Raw genomic sequence first — 20,084 nt, 5'->3', positions numbered from 1 at the left:
AGATGAAGTGCAGTAACAGCACTAGATTAAGTACAGTAACAGCAGATGAAGTGCAGTAACAGCAGATGAAGTGCGGTAACAGCACTAGATTAAGTACAGTAACAGCAGATGAAGTGCAGTAACAGCAGATGAAGTGCAGTAACAGCAGATGAATTGCAGTAACAGCAGATGAAGTGCGGTAACAGCAGATGAAGTGCAGTAACAGCACTAGATTAAGTACAGTAACAGCAGATGAAGTGCAGTAACAGCACTAGATTAAGTACAGTAACAGCAGATGAAGTGCAGTAACAGCAGATGAAGTGCAGTAACAGCAGATGAAGTGCAGTAACAGCACTAGATTAAGTACAGTAACAGCAGATGAAGTGCAGTAACAGCAGATGAAGTGCGGTAACAGCACTAGATTAAGTACAGTAACAGCAGATGAAGTGCAGTAACAGCAGATGAAGTGCAGTAACAGCAGATGAATTGCAGTAACAGCAGATGAAGTGCGGTAACAGCAGATGAAGTGCAGTAACAGCACTAGATTAAGTACAGTAACAGCAGATGAAGTGCAGTAACAGCACTAGATTAAGTACAGTAACAGCAGATGAAGTGCAGTAACAGCAGATGAAGTGCAGTAACAGCAGATGAAGTGCAGTAACAGCACTAGATTAAGTACAGTAACAGCAGATGAAGTGCAGTAACAGCACTAGATTAAGTACAGTAACAGCAGATGAAGTGCAGTAACAGCAGATGAAGTGCAGTAACAGCAGATGAAGTGCAGTAACAGCACTAGATTAAGTACAGTAACAGCAGATGAAGTGCAGTAACAGCAGATGAAGTGCAGTAACAGCAGATTAAGTGCAGTAACAGCAGATGAAGTGCAGTAACAGCACTAGATTAAGTACAGTAACAGCAGATGAAGTGCAGTAACAGCAGAAGAAGTGCAGTAACAGCAGATGAAGTGCAGTAACAGCAGATGAAGTGCAGTAACAGCAGATGAAGTGCGGTAACAGCAGATGAAGTGCGGTAACAGCAGATGAAGTGTGGTAACAGCAGATGAAGTGCAGTAACAGCAGATGAAGTGCAGTAACAGCAGATGAAGTGCAGTAACAGCAGATGAAGTGTAGTAACAGCACTAGATTAAGTACAGTAACAGCAGATGAAGTGCAGTAACAGCAGATGAAGTGCGGTAACAGCAGATGAAGTGTGGTAACAGCAGATGAAGTGTGGTAACAGCAGATGAAGTGCAGTAACAGCAGATGAAGTGCAGTAACAGCAGATGAAATACAGTAACAGCAGATGAAGTGTGGTAACAGCAGATGAAGTGTGGTAACAGCAGATGAAGTGCGGTAGCAGCAGATGAATTGCAGTAACAGCAGATGAAGTGCGGTAACAGCAGATGAAGTGCAGTAACAGCAGATGAAATACAGTAACAGCAGATGAACTACAGTAATAGCAGATGAAGTGCAGTAACAGCAGATGAAGTGCGGTAACAGCAGATGAAGTGCAGTAACAGCAGATGAAATACAGTAACAGCAGATGAAGTGCGGTAACAGCAGATGAAGTGCAGTAACAGCAGATGAAGTGTGGTAACAGCAGATGAAATACAGTAACAGCAGATGAACTACAGTAACAGCAGATGAAGTGCAGTAACAGCAGATGAAGTGCGGTAACAGCAGATGAAGTGCAGTAACAGCAGATGAACTACAGTAACAGCAGATGAAGTGCGGTAACAGCAGATGAAGTGCAGTAACAGCAGATGAAGTGCAGTAACAGCAGATGAAATACAGTAACAGCAGATGAACTACAGTAACAGCAGATGAAGTGCAGTAACAGCAGATGAAGTGCGGTAACAGCAGATGAAGTGCAGTAACAGCAGATGAACTACAGTAACAGCAGATGAAGTGCGGTAACAGCAGATGAAGTGCAGTAACAGCAGATGAAGTGTGGTAACAGCAGATGAAGTGTGGTAACAGCAGATGAAGTGCAGTAACAGCAGATGAAGTGCAGTAACAGCAGATGAAATACAGTAACAGCAGATGAAGTGCAGTAACAGCAGATGAAGTGCAGTAACAGCAGATGAAGTTGATGAAGTGCAGTAACAGCAGATGAACTACAGTAACAGCAGATGAAGTGCAGTAACAGCAGATGAAGTGCATTAACAGCAGATGAAGTGCAGTAACTGCAGATGAAGTGCAGTAACAGCAGATGAAGTGCAGTAACAGCAGATGAAGTGCAGTAGCCGGCAATTTCCCGGGTTCAAAGCGCTGTGTGAAAGGGGCTATATTGTGACAGAAATAAGAGTCTTCCTCCTTTTGTTTGATTTGGTCTGTTATCGGCAGTGAGTGCTCCTGGGCTTTGAACCACTTTAACACAGTGTTTTGTTTAAAGCCACTTTTAATAGAACCAATTAGTTTAAGAAAAGTGAAAAAGTGAGTCAGAACTGACAACAAAACTTAGTCAACTTGAAACAGCATATGCAACTAATTTTACCAGACATGGGCTTCCACATCAGATTAAATTTTATAAGACAGACAGTTATGTACATATACATTCAGAACAAAAACACCTATTTCAGTGTCAGAACAGCGGATTTTGGAGTTTGCAGGTAAGAGTTTCCAGATGAGGTGAGTCCAGATCAATGCATGTAATCTGCCATCAGCTGTAAATAACCTCCTAAGAGGATTGAGCGTATCGGATATTCACCACAACTACGAGAAAAAAGTCATTAAATGTTCCATTAGCCTAAGTTAAAGACAGTGGACTGTTTCAGTCTGTGGTGTTTAAAACAGCCACCTTGAGAATGATTTCCTGAATGAATGAGAGTATTAACAGAGCAGGGTCAACAGTTACTGTAAGTAACAAGACAGTGAAGTAAATGAATCTCTCTTAAAGGCGCAGTGCAGAAATAGACGGAGGTGTTTGTTGAATGGCTGATTACCAATATAAAGAATCAAAAGTGTTTCGTCGTTTTCTGACAAACTGTTGGATGGTTGGTGTTGCCGAGTAACAAGTTAAACTATATACAGCAAGTTTATAACTTTTTAAAGGTAGGCCTACTGTTTTTTGACTGTACTGAGGCATAAAATTCCATAATATGTTTGCAGAAGCAGGAGACCCAAGTTCAAATGCTCGTTTCTCTGAAAACTAGTTATTCTACTCTTAAATGTGCGTTCTGTGTCGGAATGTCCGTTTTTGTTTTGCCCTGTGTGATCAGCTTACCCAATAGTGTTTCGACATCCCTGGTTGCTAAATTTAACAGACCTTTCATTTGCAAAGAATAAAAAAACATTGCAAATGTATACATTAGCTGATCAACTTATACATCAGCCTAACTTGTCTGTCTATCTATCTATCTATCTATATGCAGAACATGTTAGCAATGTTAATTCATGCTAACATATTAAAACATACTAATGTGATAGAAACATGCCAATGTGTTTAATCATGTTAACGAAATGCTAATTCATGCTAACAATGTTAAAAAATGCTAACGTGCTAAATCATGCAAGCAAAATGCAAGCGATGCTAATTGACGCTAGAAACATGCTAACAATGAGTTTAAGCAAAATACATTAAAACATGTTAATGTGTAAAATCATGCTAGAAATGTTAAGTCATTTTAGAAACATGCTAATGGCTTTAGTTATGCTAACAACATAACATGCTAACAATGTGCTAATTCATGCTAGAAACAATGTACTAAATCATGCTAGCAACATTAAAACATGCTAGCAATGTTTTAAATTACGCAAGATACATGCTAAATCATGTTAACATGTTAAAAATGTTAGTAAATGGTAGTCATGTTAGAAATATGCTAGCACCATGCTAAAATATGTTAATGTGTGAAATCATGCTAGGAATGTGCTAATTCATGCTATAAACATGTTGATGTTAAATCATGCTAAAACATGATCGCGCAACGTGAGCTGCTTTGAGTCTTAAACCACTTTCAAGAAACGGCTAAAGACGCATCTTTTTCATCAACACTTGACCCATTAATACTCAACTATCAAGGGTTGACTGTTGAATATTTCTTCTGAAGTGTTTGCTGATGCGATAATTCTCACTTCAACTAATCCAGCATATCACACGCTGCCGTGAAATCAGTCAGAACCTTTAACAGTTTAATCAGAATAAAACATCAGATCAAAGATGGAGACAAAGATTCTTTATTTACAAAACCCAATGAAGCGCAGGAAACACAATACAGCCCATCTGAGCTCAAACTACATAAAACTGTAAATAAAAAGAATTACAAAGTGGAAAATAAAAGATCCAAAAGAAAGCAAAACGGTTCTGGAATATTGCATCCCTCAGATCAGGTCAGCCACTGAAAAACAAGTCAATACAACATCAATATCAACATTGATAATCTTGTACTCATTTGTTTGTTTTTTAAATAATGCATTTATTCATGTCACAAACAACTTATATAAAATTGTACCAACAATTATAGAATAAATCAAAAATAAAGAAAAAAAAACAAAGCCAGAAGGGAAAAAAAACATTTATATGAGGTTTAACAATAAGAGTTTTTTAATAGTATTGCATAGATTTTGTTTTTTTGTGCCCAACCAAGAAACATGAATTATTGACAACCAAAAAAAAAGAACAAATTGACAAGAGGATTCTTAACTAAAAATGAGCACTTTTGCAGTTTTTTTTTTTTTTTAAACCCTCTGGTGCTCTTCTGTCATTTTTGATTGAAAATGTATTTTTTATTTTTACTTTTAATTTAAAAATAGCCACACTTTTGCTCCTTGCGGTCAAAATGAAGCGCATTGGAAATGAATGAGTCGAGTTTCCTCTAGTGGAAGCGTTTGGTACTGCAGCCGAACAACATCTCACTGAAAGATCATTTCCTGAGATATCAAGATCAAATTTGGAACAACTTTGTGGCACAAATCAAATGGCTTTTAATTTCTTACAGTTTTAGAGTAAAACACGTTTTTTTAAATATTTATATAAATTTTATGTAATTTCAAGTCTTTTTGTGCATTTTTTCATGAACGTAGAAAACTTTTTTTAAGTTCACTTTTTTAAAACTTTTGTCACTAAAAAGTGTCGTCTTAGTCGTAAATCTTGAATGCTTTAGAGCACAGACTTAAGTTTGATCATTTAATTTTCAGGTTTATGCTCAAAGATTATAAATACAGCGTGAATATAATTTAGTACCATAAAATCCCCTAAAAAGATAAAAAAAATAAAAATAAAATATAGTACATTCATTTCATTGAAATAAAAAAGGGGTTAAAAAGGGCACCAGAGGGTTAATTAAAATGTACACACTGAATCTGAGTTAGTGTTGTGGTAAATAACAATATTAAGTGAATATTAAATGTGTCATCAATAATAAGAATTCCTTTTATTAAACCATGATGATGATGATTGGTTAAAGTGACTGAATGAGCTGAAGAGGTGATGTAAGACTCACCGTTCATGGGCATCTCGTCGATCTGTGTGGAGTAGTACTGCTCAATATCTCGCAGGATACGGATGTCGTCGTTCTTCACGAAGTTGATGGCCACACCCTTCCTGCCGTAACGACCCGATCGACCAATCCTGACGAGACACGAGAATTCAGACACGCCTACATATGATGTCATCACATCTGTGTTACTACAGCATCACTGAGATACTGTTATATTATTAAAAGTTTGAATTAGTTTATATTTTTATATTTGAATTAGTTTATATATTTTTTATCATAGTTGTGATGTGGACTCTTATATTTAGAAAGATTTTTAAAACTACATCTTTATTGTCCTTGATGTGAAGAGGCCTTTAAATTTTATTTTGAGACAAAACCTTTTTTTTTTAATGCTTTGGTTTTAGTTAACTACAGTAACCCTAGATGTTAGAAACACTCAAATGCAGTAAAAAATGTCATTAAAACTCGACGCTTCAGTCTTAACTGCAAGACCAGAACCTAAGCTGTTTTTCCATGTACACAATGTGAACATCATCGTACACTGAGTCTATAGCGAGCGAGTTAATTCTTGCTCACTACTGTGAGACTGAGGTGTGTGTGTGTGTGTGTGTGTGTGTGTGTGTGTGTGTGTGTGTGTGTGTGTGTGTGTGTGTGTGTGTGTGTGTGTGTGTACCTGTGGATGTACAACTCTCTGTTGTTGGGAAGATCGTAGTTAATGATGAGAGAAACCTGAGGCACATCCAGACCTCTGGCCCAAACGTCTGTGGAGATCAACACTCGACTGCACACAAGAAAAACACAAACACAATCTCAAACACTTCTGCTTCCACTAAACACTGTATCAGAGGACGTAACGACAGATCTTTCCTTCCATATTGTGACGTACATCCGAGTGTAACGGATCATGGAAAAATAAACAAATGTAAGGCGGGGCATGGTTCTGTGCATCGGTTGTTGATTGATGTTTAGATGTGGGCGTGGCTCTCAGTGTATGCAGATGAGCGTAAGATTGAGGGGCAGGGCATGGTTCTGTGCATCAGTTGTTGATTGATGTTTAGATGTGGGCGTGGCTCTCAGTGTAATGCAGATGAGCGTAAGATTGAGGGGCAGGGCTTGATTCTGTGCATCGGTTGTTGATTGATGTTTAGATGTGGGCGTGGCTCAGTGTATGCAGATGAGCGTAAGATTGAGGGGCAGGGCTTGATTCTGTGCATCAGTTGTTGATTGGATGTTGAGATGTGGGCGTGGCTCAGTGTATGCAGATGAGCGTAAGATTGAGGGGCAGGGCATGGTTCTGTGCATCGGTTGTTGATTGGATATTGAGATGTGGGCGTGGCTCTCAGTGTATGCAGATGAGCGTGAGAATGAGGGGCGGGGCTTGATTCTGTGCATCAGTTGTTGATTGGATGTTGAGATGTGGGCGTGGCTCGGTGTATGCAGATGAGCGTAAGATTGAGGGGCGGGGCTTGATTCTGTGCATCGGTTGTTGATTGGATGTTGAGATGTGGGCGTGGCTCTCAGTTTATGCAGATGAGCGTAAGATTGAGGGGCGGGGCTTAATTCTGTGCATCGGTTGTTGATTGGATGTTGAGATGTGGGCGTGGCTCTCAGTGTATGCAGATGAGCGTAAGATTGAGGGGCGGGGCTTGATTCTGTGCATCGGTTGTTGATTGGATGTTGAGATGTGGGCGTGGCTCTCAGTGCATGCAGATGAGTGTAAGATTGAGGGGCGGGGCTTGATTCTGTGCATCGGTTGTTGATTGGATGTTGAGATGTGGGCGCGGTTCAGTTTATGCAGGTGAGTGTAATGAGGGGAGGGGCTTGATTCTGTGCATCGGTTGTTGATTGGGTGTTAAGATGTGGGCGTGGCTCTCAGTGTATGCAGATGAGCGTGAGAATGAGGGGCGGGGCTTGATTCTGTGCATCGGTTGTTGATTGGTTGTTAAGATGTGGGCATGGCTCTCAGTGTATACAGATGAGCATGAGCTAGAGGGGCGGGGCTTGATTCTGTGCATCGGTTGTTGATTGGGTGTTAAGATGTGGGTGTGGCTCTCAGTATATACAGATGAGCATGAGCTAGAGGGGCGGGGCTTAAGTGCACTAAATGATTGGAGGATCCAGCACACGTCACTAGAGAGAAGACTGACGGTTCACTGGAAGATCCCGTTACGACATTCTGATTAAACATTACAAGATTTCTTTAAAACGTAACATGCACGGATGAATTGTTCTGTAAGACCTATAGCAGAGTGAGTTTACCTGGCTCCAGATCTGAACTCCTTCATAATGGACTCTCTCTCTTTCTGCGGCATGTCTCCATGCATCGACGACACGGTGAAGTTCGCCTCCCTCATCTTCTCCGTCAGCCAGTCCACCTGACAACACACGCAGACGGCAAACCGAAACCAGACACGCCGTTACTACATTTACAAACCGATTAATCAGCGTTGACATGTCAAAAGTTTGGACGTTGTTTCTGAAAGAGTCTCTTCCGCTCATTTATTTGATCAAAAATACAGTAAAACAGTGAAATATTATTCTAATGTAAATCATCTGTTCTCTATGTGAATATACAGTAAAGTGTAATTTATTCCTGTGATCAAAGCTGAATGTTCAGCATCATTACTCCAGTCTTCAGTGTCACATGATCCTTCAGAAATCACTCTAATATGATGATCTGATGATCAAGAAACATTTATGATTATTATCAGTGTTGAAAAAAGTCATATTTTTGTGGAAACTGTCATATATTAAAATTTAAAAGTTTAAAGTAAGATTTAAAAAATAAAAAGTAAAACACTTTTATTCATCAAGGACACATTAAACTGATCCAAAAGTGACAGTAAAGACATTTATAATGTTATAAAAGATTCTGTTTCAAATAAATGCTAATGAACTTAAAATGTTTCACGGTTTCCACAAAAAAAAAATATCACATTTTACAATATATTTTCACATAAGAAACAGCTCTTTTAAAACGGAAGACCATTTTTACTGCATTTTTGAATAAATCCAAACTGAAAAGATGTGTAGTTTTGTGCATGAAAACATTATAACAACAGCAGTCCTCACAAAACAGGAAATCAGTCCTGCAACACAAACACTGCTCAGTCAAATCAACGCTGAAGACTGGATGACTATAGTGATGCTGATCATAAACACTCATCTAACTGGTCCCAGTAGACCCGTGAGCGTAGCGTTTAGCAGCTGACCTTGCGTTTGGTGTTGCAGAAGATGACGGCCTGTGTGATGGTCAGCGTGTCGTACAGGTCACACAGAGTGTCAAACTTCCACTCCTCTCGCTCCACGGCCACGAAGAACTGCTTGATACCCTCCAGTGTCAACTCATCACTGCAGAGACAGGCAAACACCAGCTCAACATGACGTCTGCTCTCACAGAGCTACACATGACACACCTACACAATATTTTACTTATGCATCAATATAGTTCAAACATCTGTTGTTAACCCTGTAAAACCCTGTTGTTGAACTGAACTGACTTCAGCTGAATAACCGTTGTCTTTAGAGCTGAATTCTACTCGCATCACTGATGATTACAGAAATAACAACATAACCGGTAATAATAATAACTTGACCTGTAAAGCCTGCTATATGACATGTCAAAACAGTTTATTGAACCTCTAGACAGAAGAAAACTGTTTTTGTAGGGTATCATATTTAATACGTCAGGCTTTTATGGCTCATATGGTCAGATATAGTGATATGGAGGAATTAAAATAAATTATATTCAGACTCAAACGGAGCAAAAATATGCCGTTTGCTGATATTTATATGCATAAAAAGTGATAATTCTGATGCTTGTAATGTAAATCAATGAGCCCTTTATAGCAGATACTTACATAAAATGCATATAAATATTAATATCTGGCAATAATATGTCTTAGTGAGATGATATTTAAATGTGTCGTTTTATGATCTGTAGTTTTAAAACAATGCAAAACAATAATGATAAATAACCCTTCCTCAAAAGCCTGATCATATTTGATACTCATGATTTTTATAATAAATGATTATAATCAAGTAAACCTGCTTCAGTCCAGCTGAAATATTACTAAAAATATCAGAGTTATTCTTGGTTTACTTGATAAAATCAGTGCAGATTGACAGCAGAAAGACTCGTGAAGCTCGAGCTGAAGGAGGACGTTTGTACAGTTACACTGAAAGACTTTTACTTGATAAAAGAGTCTAAACTCTCGATCAGACACAGAAGCACTGGAGGAGAGTGTGTGACAATATCATGTTGATCATATAGAGGTGTGTATCACATATAATACAGTAGTTTTAAAGGGTTAAAAGTGTTTCTTTCCACATTAGTTTGATATTTACTCATCGAATGCAACCATATTCAGACATTAAGAGGGATTTCAGTTAGATTCATTAATTTAGATGCATTATGAGTGAGCTGAAGCGCCTCACCGTTTGACCAGAATGCGTATGGGGTCGGTCATGAACTTGTTGGTCATCTCGAGGATCTCGTGTGGCAGCGTGGCGCTGATCAGACACACCTGAGTGGCGGGCGGCAGGTATCGGTACACGTCGTAAATCTGCTCCTTAAACCCTGCGGAAGCAAAACCCAGGAGTCACGCACGAGCCGAGACAGGTTCACATGCGTTCGGGAGTAGTGCGTGACGCTTTACCCTTGTTGAGCATTTCATCTGCTTCATCCAACACCAGCATCTTAATGGCACGAGTCCTCAGACTCCTCCTGCGGATCATGTCTGGAAGAGGAGAGATTTACGCCGTGAATCATGGACATTAACAGGATCTCCTCTTATGAAATAAGATTGTTATGTACAGTGAGAAAGGCATTATTGTTAGAGTCGCATTAACATATGACTGCACACATTTACATATCAACATCCAGTGAGTATTTAAACACCTAGCGGGGGGGGTGGGGTCTGCTCATTTCAGCCAATCATAAGAGCTCATGGAGATGCAGAAGTCTTAAAGGTACAGCAGGAAAAACTGTTTGATTATTAGGGTCAAAGAGGATGGAAAATGGTCATTGGTGCTTAAAATAAATTATATTCAGAAAGATTATTGATTTAACTGCACTGACACTATCAGATGGGAACACAATTTTAACTGAATAATAATAACTTTAAAGTTATTAAACTAAACTGAATGAACACTGAATTGTTGTGACGTTTCGAATCATTCCCGGTTTTTGAGCCACGGATCGGATCATTATATATTTATTTTGACTGCTTTGATGGACTTTAAAAAATATATATACCCATTGACTCCCATTATAAAGCTTGGAAGAGCAGGACATTGTGTAATATAACTCTGATGGTGTTCGTCTGAGAGAAGAGTGTCATCTACACCTAGGATGGCTTGAGTAAATCATGGGCTAATTTTCATTTTCAGGAGAACTATCCCTTTAACTATAAGTGAAGAATGAACACTAAACCCACCGAACACTCGGCCGGGCGTTCCCGCCACCACATGCTGACCGTAGTCCAGCTTTCTGATGTCCTCGCCCACGTTTGTGCCTCCGATGCAGGAGTGACACTGAACATTCATGTAGTCGCCCAACGCCAGGAGCACCTGCAGAGCAGTGACATCATCAGGTCAGCAGGGGTCGTGCAGACACGGCACAACTCCACTACAGAACTTTCGAGGACTACAATCAGAGATGTCACTTATCAAACAATCTCTTTATTATCTTTCAAATTCTAAAAAAATGTAAAAAGATAATAAAAAATTTTTTTTTTATAAAACAATACACACTCACAGCCATGCGAAATGCCTCTATATCAGATGGACTGCAGCGTTAATATTGCGTTTTATCGATAAAATGAAACACTAATTTCACATATCTTGTCTTTCAATAATTCAAGCACTTTTTAAGTACTTTTTCAGAAATATGGGTGTTTTCAAGGGTTTTGCAGGACTTCAGTTTCAGAACGTTAAAGTTAAGCACCTTGCACGAACCCTGTGTCAGACACGCGAGATTAAAAAACAAAAATAATAAATGTGTTTGCTAAATCTTGACTTCACCTTCTGGATCTGTCCTGCTAACTCTCTGGTCGGAGCCAAAATCAGCGCTTGAGTCTCTCGAACCTGGTAACAGAGAAAGGAGCAAAAAATTGCTTGTGAATTCATTACATGAACTATAACATACTTTAAAGTCCCCCTGTGGTGTAAATCCAGCTTTTAATGTTGTTTATGTGTCTATGTGGTGTTTTAATCTGCTTTAAGACAAACCGTGTGTAAGTTCATAAGTCGACAGCATTGCTGAGTATTTCCTCCTTAAAACTGCAGTGAACCAAAGACAGTCTCAAAAACACGCTTTGAAATCGCTGGTGTTTCTGACGTCACAAACTACCTTGTAACCAATCAGATCAACGTGTGATCGTCAACCAGTGGATCTCTGAGCTGAGGGAGTGAGTGGAGGCGGGGCTTATTTGCATATTCATAGAGCCACGCATACTAAATGAGGCAAGGGTGTCGAGTTACATTCAAGATATTTTAAGACATTTTAGTGATCAAAGATGAGTTTTAAGGGATACAATTATTGACTACAGGGGCACTTTAAATATAAATATAATTTAAAATACTGACAAAAAGCTATAGTAGTATAGCAATGACACTGAAAACACTGGAAGGTAAAGGAAAAGCGGGTCAGAAGTAAAAGCGAAACGCACCTGGATATCCAGACACTGCAGCACGGAGATACAGAACGTGGCCGTTTTACCGGTTCCGGACTGAGACCTGGAGAACAGACGAACCTCGTTAGTCAACGTACACCACAATAACGAAGAGACGTTTACTTGATCTACTCCTCCACACGCACTGGGCGATGACGTCTCTCCCCTTGATGATCTGCTTGATGGCTCGCTGCTGGATGGCTGAAGGCTTCTCGAAACCTAAAAGCAGCAAAACAACCATGAAAATTATTATCCAAGGCATTTACATCATAGCATGATAGTAACCGTAAGAGTCCAGCACGTTATCCTAGTGATAAACATCCCATAATATACAGTAAGACTATACAGATCAAATAAGGGTGTAAGAATATATAGATCGACATATTGATCAAATGACTGATATGTAAAAAAATCAATACCTACATTTTTTTTAAAGAGACTTTTATTCTGACAATCTTTCACCACTCTTTACTAAATAACTATTATATCTTTAATATTATACATCTATATTTAATTTGCACAGTGAAGACTATGCAGTGTTATTATACACTTGATTACTTTAATTTCTGTGCCTGAAAACTTCTTAGACCTACCTGAAAAACACTGATTATTTCATTTGAGTCCTTGTTTGACTGTATTTATTTGTGCTATTGCTTGTTATTTGTTTACCTGTTGGAAATATGATGAATCGAGTCGTAATCATATCACTGAACTTTATTTAGGTATCGGCAAATATCGTATCGGTGGCTGTGAGAATCGATATCATATCGCGATGTAGTGATTTACACCCCTAGTATAGAATATTATAAGTAACTTTGTTTGTGCAAGAATATAAATTGATATGTACACACAAACACATATCACAGACTTGAACACACACACACACACACACACACACACAACACAACAATGTCTACTGACTGAACTAGTTGAGTTTAACAGTAACGTTAATCTGATGCGCTCTATTAAAACACCACACTGGCCTCAGTTACTGATAACCATGATAAAGTAAAGGAACCGGTATTATTATTATGATTATGATTATTTAAAGGGCCAGGTATTGATGAATGTAATATCTGTGTATTGATCAGCACCGTTCGCGTAGATCTTCTCTCGCTTCCGAATAAATCTCATATGGAGCTCTATAACCTGATTTCAGCAGTAATTAATGATTAATTAAGCGTTATTACCGTACGCGTAGATCCCGCGCAGTAAATCTTCCCTCAGGCCCATCGTGTCGAAAGTCGGAGTCACATCCACCTCTTCACTCGTTTCAAACTCAATTTTCGTCATATCTTCCTCCTTCAGGAGCCTCTTCCTCACGGGAACAGCGGCGGCGGCCATAATTATGAGTGATTTTTAATATAAATTACGGGTTAAAATATGAAAGCGCGTCTTTGCGCGTACACAGGCCGAACGGAAGAGCCGCGTGTGTCGCGGTTTGATGACGAGCGGCATGAAACGCGAGATGATGACGTTATCCCGACTGTCCCCGCCCACTATTTAAAACAATGTATGTATGGCATTTGAGTGCACTATATAGCGGTTTCGGACACAGCTCACGATTTTAATATAGGGATTCGTGACGAGTGAGCGGTTTCAGACACAACTAGGTATCCCAATTCACATTCGCTTAAAGGGACAGTTCACCCCCCAAAATTTTAAATTCTGTCATCATTTACTCACCCACAAGTTATTACAAACCTGTATGAACTTCTTTCTTCTGCTGAACAATAAGATATTTAAAGTATGTTTGTAAGCAAACAGCAGATGGACCTCGTTGACTTCCATAGTATTTTTTTATTTTTTCATGCTATGGAAGTCAATGGTGCCCCGCAATCTTCAAAATATCTTCCTTTGTGTTCAGTAAAAGAAAGAAGGGATGAGTAAACAATGAAAAAAAATGTTTTTGGGGGGTGAACTATCCCTTTAAACACAGTAAACGTGCAAATAATAATACATTTCTATAGTTTAGTGGCCTTGATTTACAATGCTGTGCTGTTTTATGTTATTGTTGAGTAAAAATGGCAACAACACAAAATCTTTCAAAATGTCACATTAGCCAATTATAACATTATCTTCTGCCACATGAAATGAGATAAAGGAGCTTAATTGACACTAGTACGGACTAATCAGATTGACACATTTCTTCTACCATGAAGAATTTGATTTTGAAACCACATTTAAAGAACTTAATGTTATAACACACACTTAAAGTCTCCCTGTAGTCAATAATTGTATCCCTTAAATCTCATCTTTGATCACCAAAGTTACATATTTAGGCATTTTTTCCTGAAAAAAAATGTCTTCATGTCTTAAAATAAATGTAACTCGACACCCTTGCCTCATTTAGTATGCGTGGTTCTATGAATATGCGAATGAGCCCCGCCTCCACTCACTCCCTCAGCTCAGAGATCCACTGGTTGACGATCACACGTTGATCTGATTGGTTACAAGGTAGTTTGTGACGTCAGAAACACCAGCGATTTCAAAGCGTGTTTTTGAGACTGTCTTTGGTTCACTGCAGTTTTAAGGAGGAAATACTCAGCAATGCTGTTGACTTATGAACTTACACACGGTGTGTCTTAAAGCAGATTAAAAACACCACATAGACACATAAACAACATTAAAAGCTGGATTTTTTTAGCTTTAAGGTTCTATCCATTTAGACACTGGGTCAAAGCACATTTATTTCTATAGCACTTTAAATTGATCATTTTCAAAGCACCTTCATAATTCACAGGAAAATAACAGTTAATGTTGCAAAACTCATTAATTAAAGGAGCTCTACAAAAGACATTAGTGTCGTTATTCAGCTCGACTCATTTTTTGATAGTGTCAGTGCAGTCAGACGGATGTTTACGAATGTTGATGGTCTTACATGTCCTATAAAACCCTGACAACTCTTTGTGTTTCCCTTTGGGTTTCCATCACTTTTAATCTAGTTTTGCATGATTTTTTAAGTCATTCGTAATGACGGTAAGGGATTATTAACATTTATTTTTTGCGGCTCAAACTCATCAAGAGTGCATTATTTCCTGACCACCTTTTCAATGGCGATTGTTCCAGAAGTACACTGCTCAAAAAAATTAAAGGAACACTTTGAAAACACATCAGATCTCAATGGGGAAAAATATCATGCTGGATATCTATACTAATATGGACTGGGTAATGTGTTATGAACGAAAGGATGCCACATCGTTTGATGTAAATGAAAATGATCAACCTACAGAGGATTGAATTCAAAGACACCCCGGAAATCTAAGTGAAAAAATGATGCAGCAGGCTTGTCAATTTTGCTGAAATTTCATTGCAGCAACTCAAAATGGTACTCAGTAGTTTGTATGGCCCCCACGTGCTTGTATGCATGCCTGACAACGTCGGGGCATGCTCCTAATGAGACGACGGATGGTGTCCTGGGGTATTTCCTCCCAGATCTGGACCAGCGCATCACTGAGCTCCTGGACAGTCTGAGGTGCAACCAGGTGATGTCAGATGGACCGAAACACAATGTCCCAGAGGTGTTCTATTGGATGTAGGTCAGGTGAGCGTGGTGGCCCTTCAATGGTATCATTCCTTCATCCTCCAGGAACTGCCTGCATGCTCTCGCCACATGAGGCCGGCCATTGTTGTGCACCAGGAGGAACCCAGGACCCACTGCACCAGCATAGGGTCTGACAATGGATCCAAGGATTTCATCCCGATACCTAATGGCAGTCAGGGTGCCATTGTCTAGCCTGCAGAGGTCTGTGCGTCCCTCCATGGATATGCCTCCCCAGACCATCACTGACCCACCACCAAACCGGTCATGCTGAACGATGTTACAGGCAGCATAACATTCTCCACGGCTTCTCCAGACCCTTTCCTGTCTGTCACGTGCTCAGGGTGAACCTGCTCTCATTTGTGAAAACCACAGGGCACCAGTGGCGGACCTGCCAATTCTGGTGTTCAGTGGGAAATGCCAATCGAGCTCCCTGGTGCTGGGCAGTGAGCACAGGGCCCACTAGAGGACGTCGGGCCCTCAGGCCACCCTCATGAAGTCTGTTTCTGATTGTTTGGTCAGAGACATTCTCACCAGTTGCCTGCTGGAGGTCATTTTGTAGGGCTCTGGCAGTGCTCATCATGTTCCTCCTCGCACAAAGGAGCAGATACCGGTCCTGCTGATGGGTTAAGGACCTTCTACGGCCCTGTCCAGCTCTCCTATAGTAGCTGTCTGTCTTCCTGGAATCTCCTCCATGCTCTTGAGACTGTGCTGGGAGACACAGCAAACCTTCTGGCAATGGCACGTATTGATGAGCCATCCTGAAGGAGCTGGACTGCCTGCGCAACCTCTGTAGGGTCCAGGTATCGCCTCATGCTACCAGTAGTGACACTGACCCTAGCCAAATGCAAAACTGGTGAAAAACAGTCCAAAAAGATGAGTAGGGAAAAAATGTCAGTGGCCTCCACCTGTAAAACCATTCCTGTTTTGGGGGTTGTCTCACTGTTGCCCATCTAGTGCACCTGCTGTTAATGCCATTAACACTAAAGCAGCTGAAACTGATTACCAACCCCCTCTGTTACTTAACTGACCAGATCAATATCCCAGGAGTTTAACTAACTTTATGCTATTCTCTGAATAAAAAGTGTTCCCTTAATTTTTTTGAGCAGTGTATTTTCCCATTCATTCATTTTTTACCATAGGGATTTTAAAAATAGGCTTTGTTATCAGTGACGAACCGAACCAATCAGCCATGAGGAGAATCAACACTACAAACTAGGATTTGAAGCAAAAAAGTATTTGACAATATTTCATAAACACAAAGGAATGGGACTGTGATCTCAGCAGCGTAAGTGAAGGATAGTAACTTCTATCCACCTTTAAAAAAGGCTTTCAAAGTGCAAGTTTTTGAAAACAATAGCATTTTAATCTCAAAAATGTGCATTAGTGAAAATGGTGACGTCAGTTCAGTATTTATCCCCGTAGGGAAATTGTGTTTGCAGCGTAAACTCACAGACATTTGACATATTTAAATATGAATACATAAGAAAATAATCTAACCTAACTATTTTAGATTAGCATGTGTGATATCGCTTATGTGTCGTGTGTGTACATATATACACACAAGTGCTGTCAAATAGATTCTCATCTAACATTTTTGTTTATATATGTGTACACACCCATGTAGGCATGTATATATAAAAATATGTGTATGATATATATACTACATATATAATTATATATACACACAAAAAAACTTTAAGATGCAACTAATCAATTTGACAGCACTTATATATTATATGCCTTTTTTCCTACTCAGATTGGTAATTTTCCGCACAGCATCATGGGTAATGTAGTTCATCAGGAATTTCACTGTTAAACAGGATTATTTAAAAAATGAAGTTAATGTGAGCAAAGCAAATCCCATCGATTAACTAGCTCACAGTCAGTCTGTCTTTACAAGTTTAGGAGTTACCGTTAAATCAATTTCCCGATTGAGGAAATGAATGTTTTTACTTCCAGAACCAGAACCAGACGGCCACACTCTTCAGCACAATCAGAGTTTTCACATTCCCTTCCCCTCAATCAATGTCTTTCCCAACTAATTTTCCCAGATTAAATCTGATTATTTTAGAAAAGCGAATCTACACCATGATCATGCAAATTCAAACGTTTTGTTTTGCAATGAAATAAGACAGAAGCAAGTCCCGCTCTAGACTCAGGTTTATTATGGGATGTTCCAGCGAGCCACAGAGAAAAACACAGTCCGATAGGGAATGAAGATCTGTACACGACCAGAGTCCGCTCTACTGGTCCTTGAGCTCCTTCAGCCTCTTGATGGCAGATTTCACTGTGACGGCTGACGTTGTGCTGAGGAAGAAACGGAGCGAGACGTGTTAAGAGCGTTTAAACACCGGATGAAGCTTTGATTAGGAGTGGCGCTCGCTCTTACTTGTATGTCCAGGCGCCTCCAGCCACAGTTTTCATGCAGGATCCACAATGCCAGATACCAACAGCCTTTCTCTTCATCTTAGTCTGAACACACAAACAAACAACTGACAACTCATATTCTGTACGCAATATTATTATTCTGAATGATTTACAGGTGCACATCATCATTATAGTTTCAATGATCCTGAATCAGAGCAAGTTCCTCTTGCAGCATCTCTTCTCTGATGACGAGGGCGGGGCAAAATATTGGGGGTAAATATTAATAAATATTGATAACCGAAATAATATAAGAAAGCTATACATTTATGTTTTATTTCCTGACAAAGATGCGTCATATATCCTACTGCTCTGCGCTCTGAGATGTGGGACGCGAGAGAGACAGACATTCTCTTTTCTAATATCCTCATGTTGTTGTAAAAGGTCTGAAGAGTGAGTTTTATCTTCAAGACTTTTAGGCGACATTTGATTTCGCGTTGCCAGAGAAAGCGGAACTGAAATCCCGAGCGCGAGTGAAATGCAATACACAAATAAACTTGACGAGCCTTCCCATAACAACAAGCACACACTGTGTTAAACAGAATTTGATGTGCAAAAAGCAAAAAGGTGTCAAGCCTATTATATTCGCATTTTTACTGTGGTAAAGTAATACAAAAAGCGCTGTAGGACAAATTAAAGCAAATTAAAGGAAGAAATATAATCCGCTGCAAAAATGAGCGAGACTTGAGTGAAGATTTGGGAAAAGAAGTCCAATGAAATATTGTTAAATTCGCTGATAATCGGGTGACCAGATCACAGATCATAATACAAAGATTAAGTTAATGTGCTCACGTGACGTCACGAGTCCAAATGTTTCCACGGCTGCGATGTAACATTTAATTGCTAAACTAATATTCACGTGCAAAACACTGTGTTCTGGCGACCCAGCGCCGGTGATGCGGCTGTTTTACTGAGGCTCACCTTTCCACAGAAAGAGCAGGTGTATTTGGCATGTTGGCTGATCTCGATCTTCTTCACCATCTTCCTGAGGGACGCACCGTAACGGGTGCCGTACTTCCCCACAATCCCCACCTTCTTGGTGCGCTTGGCCTGACGGGGGATCAGGAACACTCATTAACATGCCATACTTCACAGACAGATTTCAATAAATACGGCATACTTTACATAGGACACATTTCAATAGAGGAGGTACTTTAAATAAAACATTTCAATAAATATGGAAAATTAAAAGTAAGACACATTTGGATTAGAGAATTTCATTCAAGCTGTTGATCTGAGTTTGCAGAAATGATGTGTGTGTGTGTTAATGATTGAACTAAAGCTGCAACACTAAATAAAACACATTTATATAAGAGCTGTGCAGCAATATGAGGAGAGCATAATCTGTGTTTAGAGGAAAGGTTTGTTGTTTTACTTCAGAAGATACACCAGACTACACACACGAGTTAAAGACATGAACTAAAGCAAGTTCTACACTGCATTATATTAATTTCTGATAACTAAACGAAGCTAAACTACTGATTTTAGCCAGTAATAGTCAACTTTATACTCCTCAAACTATCTGCTGTTTAGCCTATAAACATTACGCCAAACTAAATCTCATGTACATGTTAAAAAAGACGCGATATCTCTGATCTGAAGCTCTAAAGTCGCCGTTTCCACACAAACACTGACTCGGATTCAGAGCCGCGACTCACGGACACCAAGAGTGCTTCGGAATAACATTTAAAGACGTTATCATCGTCTACTTCAACATATACAGCGGAGATAATGTTTTATTCACTCATCCAAACACTGAGGAATGAGAAAAGGCAGTTATTTGAGAGCGATAGAGAAGATGTTTGAAGATTACTCGCTCGGGCCACAAACACTCACCATTTTAGCAGAAGAGGTGCGGATCCAAAAGAGGCCGAGCAACTGCGCATGCGCGATTTACCAGCGCTGACAGCGAAGCATTATGGGATACCGGAGGACCAACTCCAGCGAGCAGCCAGAAACACCAACACCGCGCAGAATGTTATTATTATAATGCGCGATAATATTTTAGGTTAATACATAATCA

The 20,084-nt window shown here is 39.6% G+C and overlaps 2 protein-coding genes across 2 annotated transcripts; both read right to left on the bottom strand.

Moving 5' to 3' along the window:
* Window positions 1–4,141: 4,141 nt before the first annotated feature.
* On the bottom strand, window positions 4,142–13,728 carry eif4a3 (eukaryotic translation initiation factor 4A3). The gene is made up of 12 exons (XM_079858100.1): window positions 13,284–13,728; window positions 12,240–12,312; window positions 12,091–12,157; window positions 11,444–11,506; window positions 10,858–10,990; window positions 10,078–10,158; window positions 9,857–9,998; window positions 8,632–8,770; window positions 7,679–7,794; window positions 6,093–6,200; window positions 5,423–5,550; window positions 4,142–4,318 (listed from the first exon to the last, which is right to left on the bottom strand). Exons 1-12 carry the CDS (start codon window positions 13,435–13,437, stop codon window positions 4,302–4,304), a joined length of 1,221 nt encoding a protein of 406 aa, XP_079714226.1. The 5' UTR covers window positions 13,438–13,728; the 3' UTR covers window positions 4,142–4,301.
* Window positions 13,729–17,779: 4,051 nt separating this feature from the next.
* rpl37a (ribosomal protein L37a) lies at window positions 17,780–19,978 on the bottom strand. Its single transcript, XM_079857467.1, has 4 exons — window positions 19,898–19,978; window positions 18,983–19,111; window positions 18,027–18,109; window positions 17,780–17,944 (listed from the first exon to the last, which is right to left on the bottom strand). The coding sequence occupies exons 1-4, from the start codon at window positions 19,898–19,900 to the stop codon at window positions 17,881–17,883; spliced, it is 279 nt and encodes a 92-aa protein (XP_079713593.1). The 5' UTR covers window positions 19,901–19,978; the 3' UTR covers window positions 17,780–17,880.
* Between the last annotated feature and the right edge of the window lie 106 nt (window positions 19,979–20,084).

This window comes from Squalius cephalus (genome assembly GCF_949319135.1).
Source record: "Squalius cephalus genome assembly, chromosome: 22".
NCBI classification, from domain to species: Eukaryota; Metazoa; Chordata; class Actinopteri; order Cypriniformes; family Leuciscidae; genus Squalius; species Squalius cephalus.
The sequence above is the reverse complement of the archived record's forward strand: the minus strand, read 5'-3'. Positions and strand labels throughout refer to the sequence as shown.

Excerpts from the sequence above, each read along its gene's own strand:
- eif4a3 (XM_079858100.1), bottom strand. The coding sequence starts at position 13,437 with ATGGCCGCCGCCGCTGTTCCCGTGAGGAAGAGGCTCCTGAAGGAGGAA. Across the intron at positions 10,159-10,857 it reads AACGCCCGGCCGAGTGTTCG|ACATGATCCGCAGGAGGAGT; the intron begins GTGGGTTTAGTG and ends CTCCTCTTCCAG. Across the intron at positions 7,795-8,631 it reads TCTGCAACACCAAACGCAAG|GTGGACTGGCTGACGGAGAA; the intron begins GTCAGCTGCTAA and ends GTGTGTTGTCAG.
- rpl37a (XM_079857467.1), bottom strand. Across the intron at positions 18,110-18,982 it reads CCTGCTCTTTCTGTGGAAAG|ACTAAGATGAAGAGAAAGGC; the intron begins GTGAGCCTCAGT and ends TTGTGTGTTCAG. Across the intron at positions 17,945-18,026 it reads GGAGGCGCCTGGACATACAA|CACAACGTCAGCCGTCACAG; the intron begins GTAAGAGCGAGC and ends TTTCTTCCTCAG.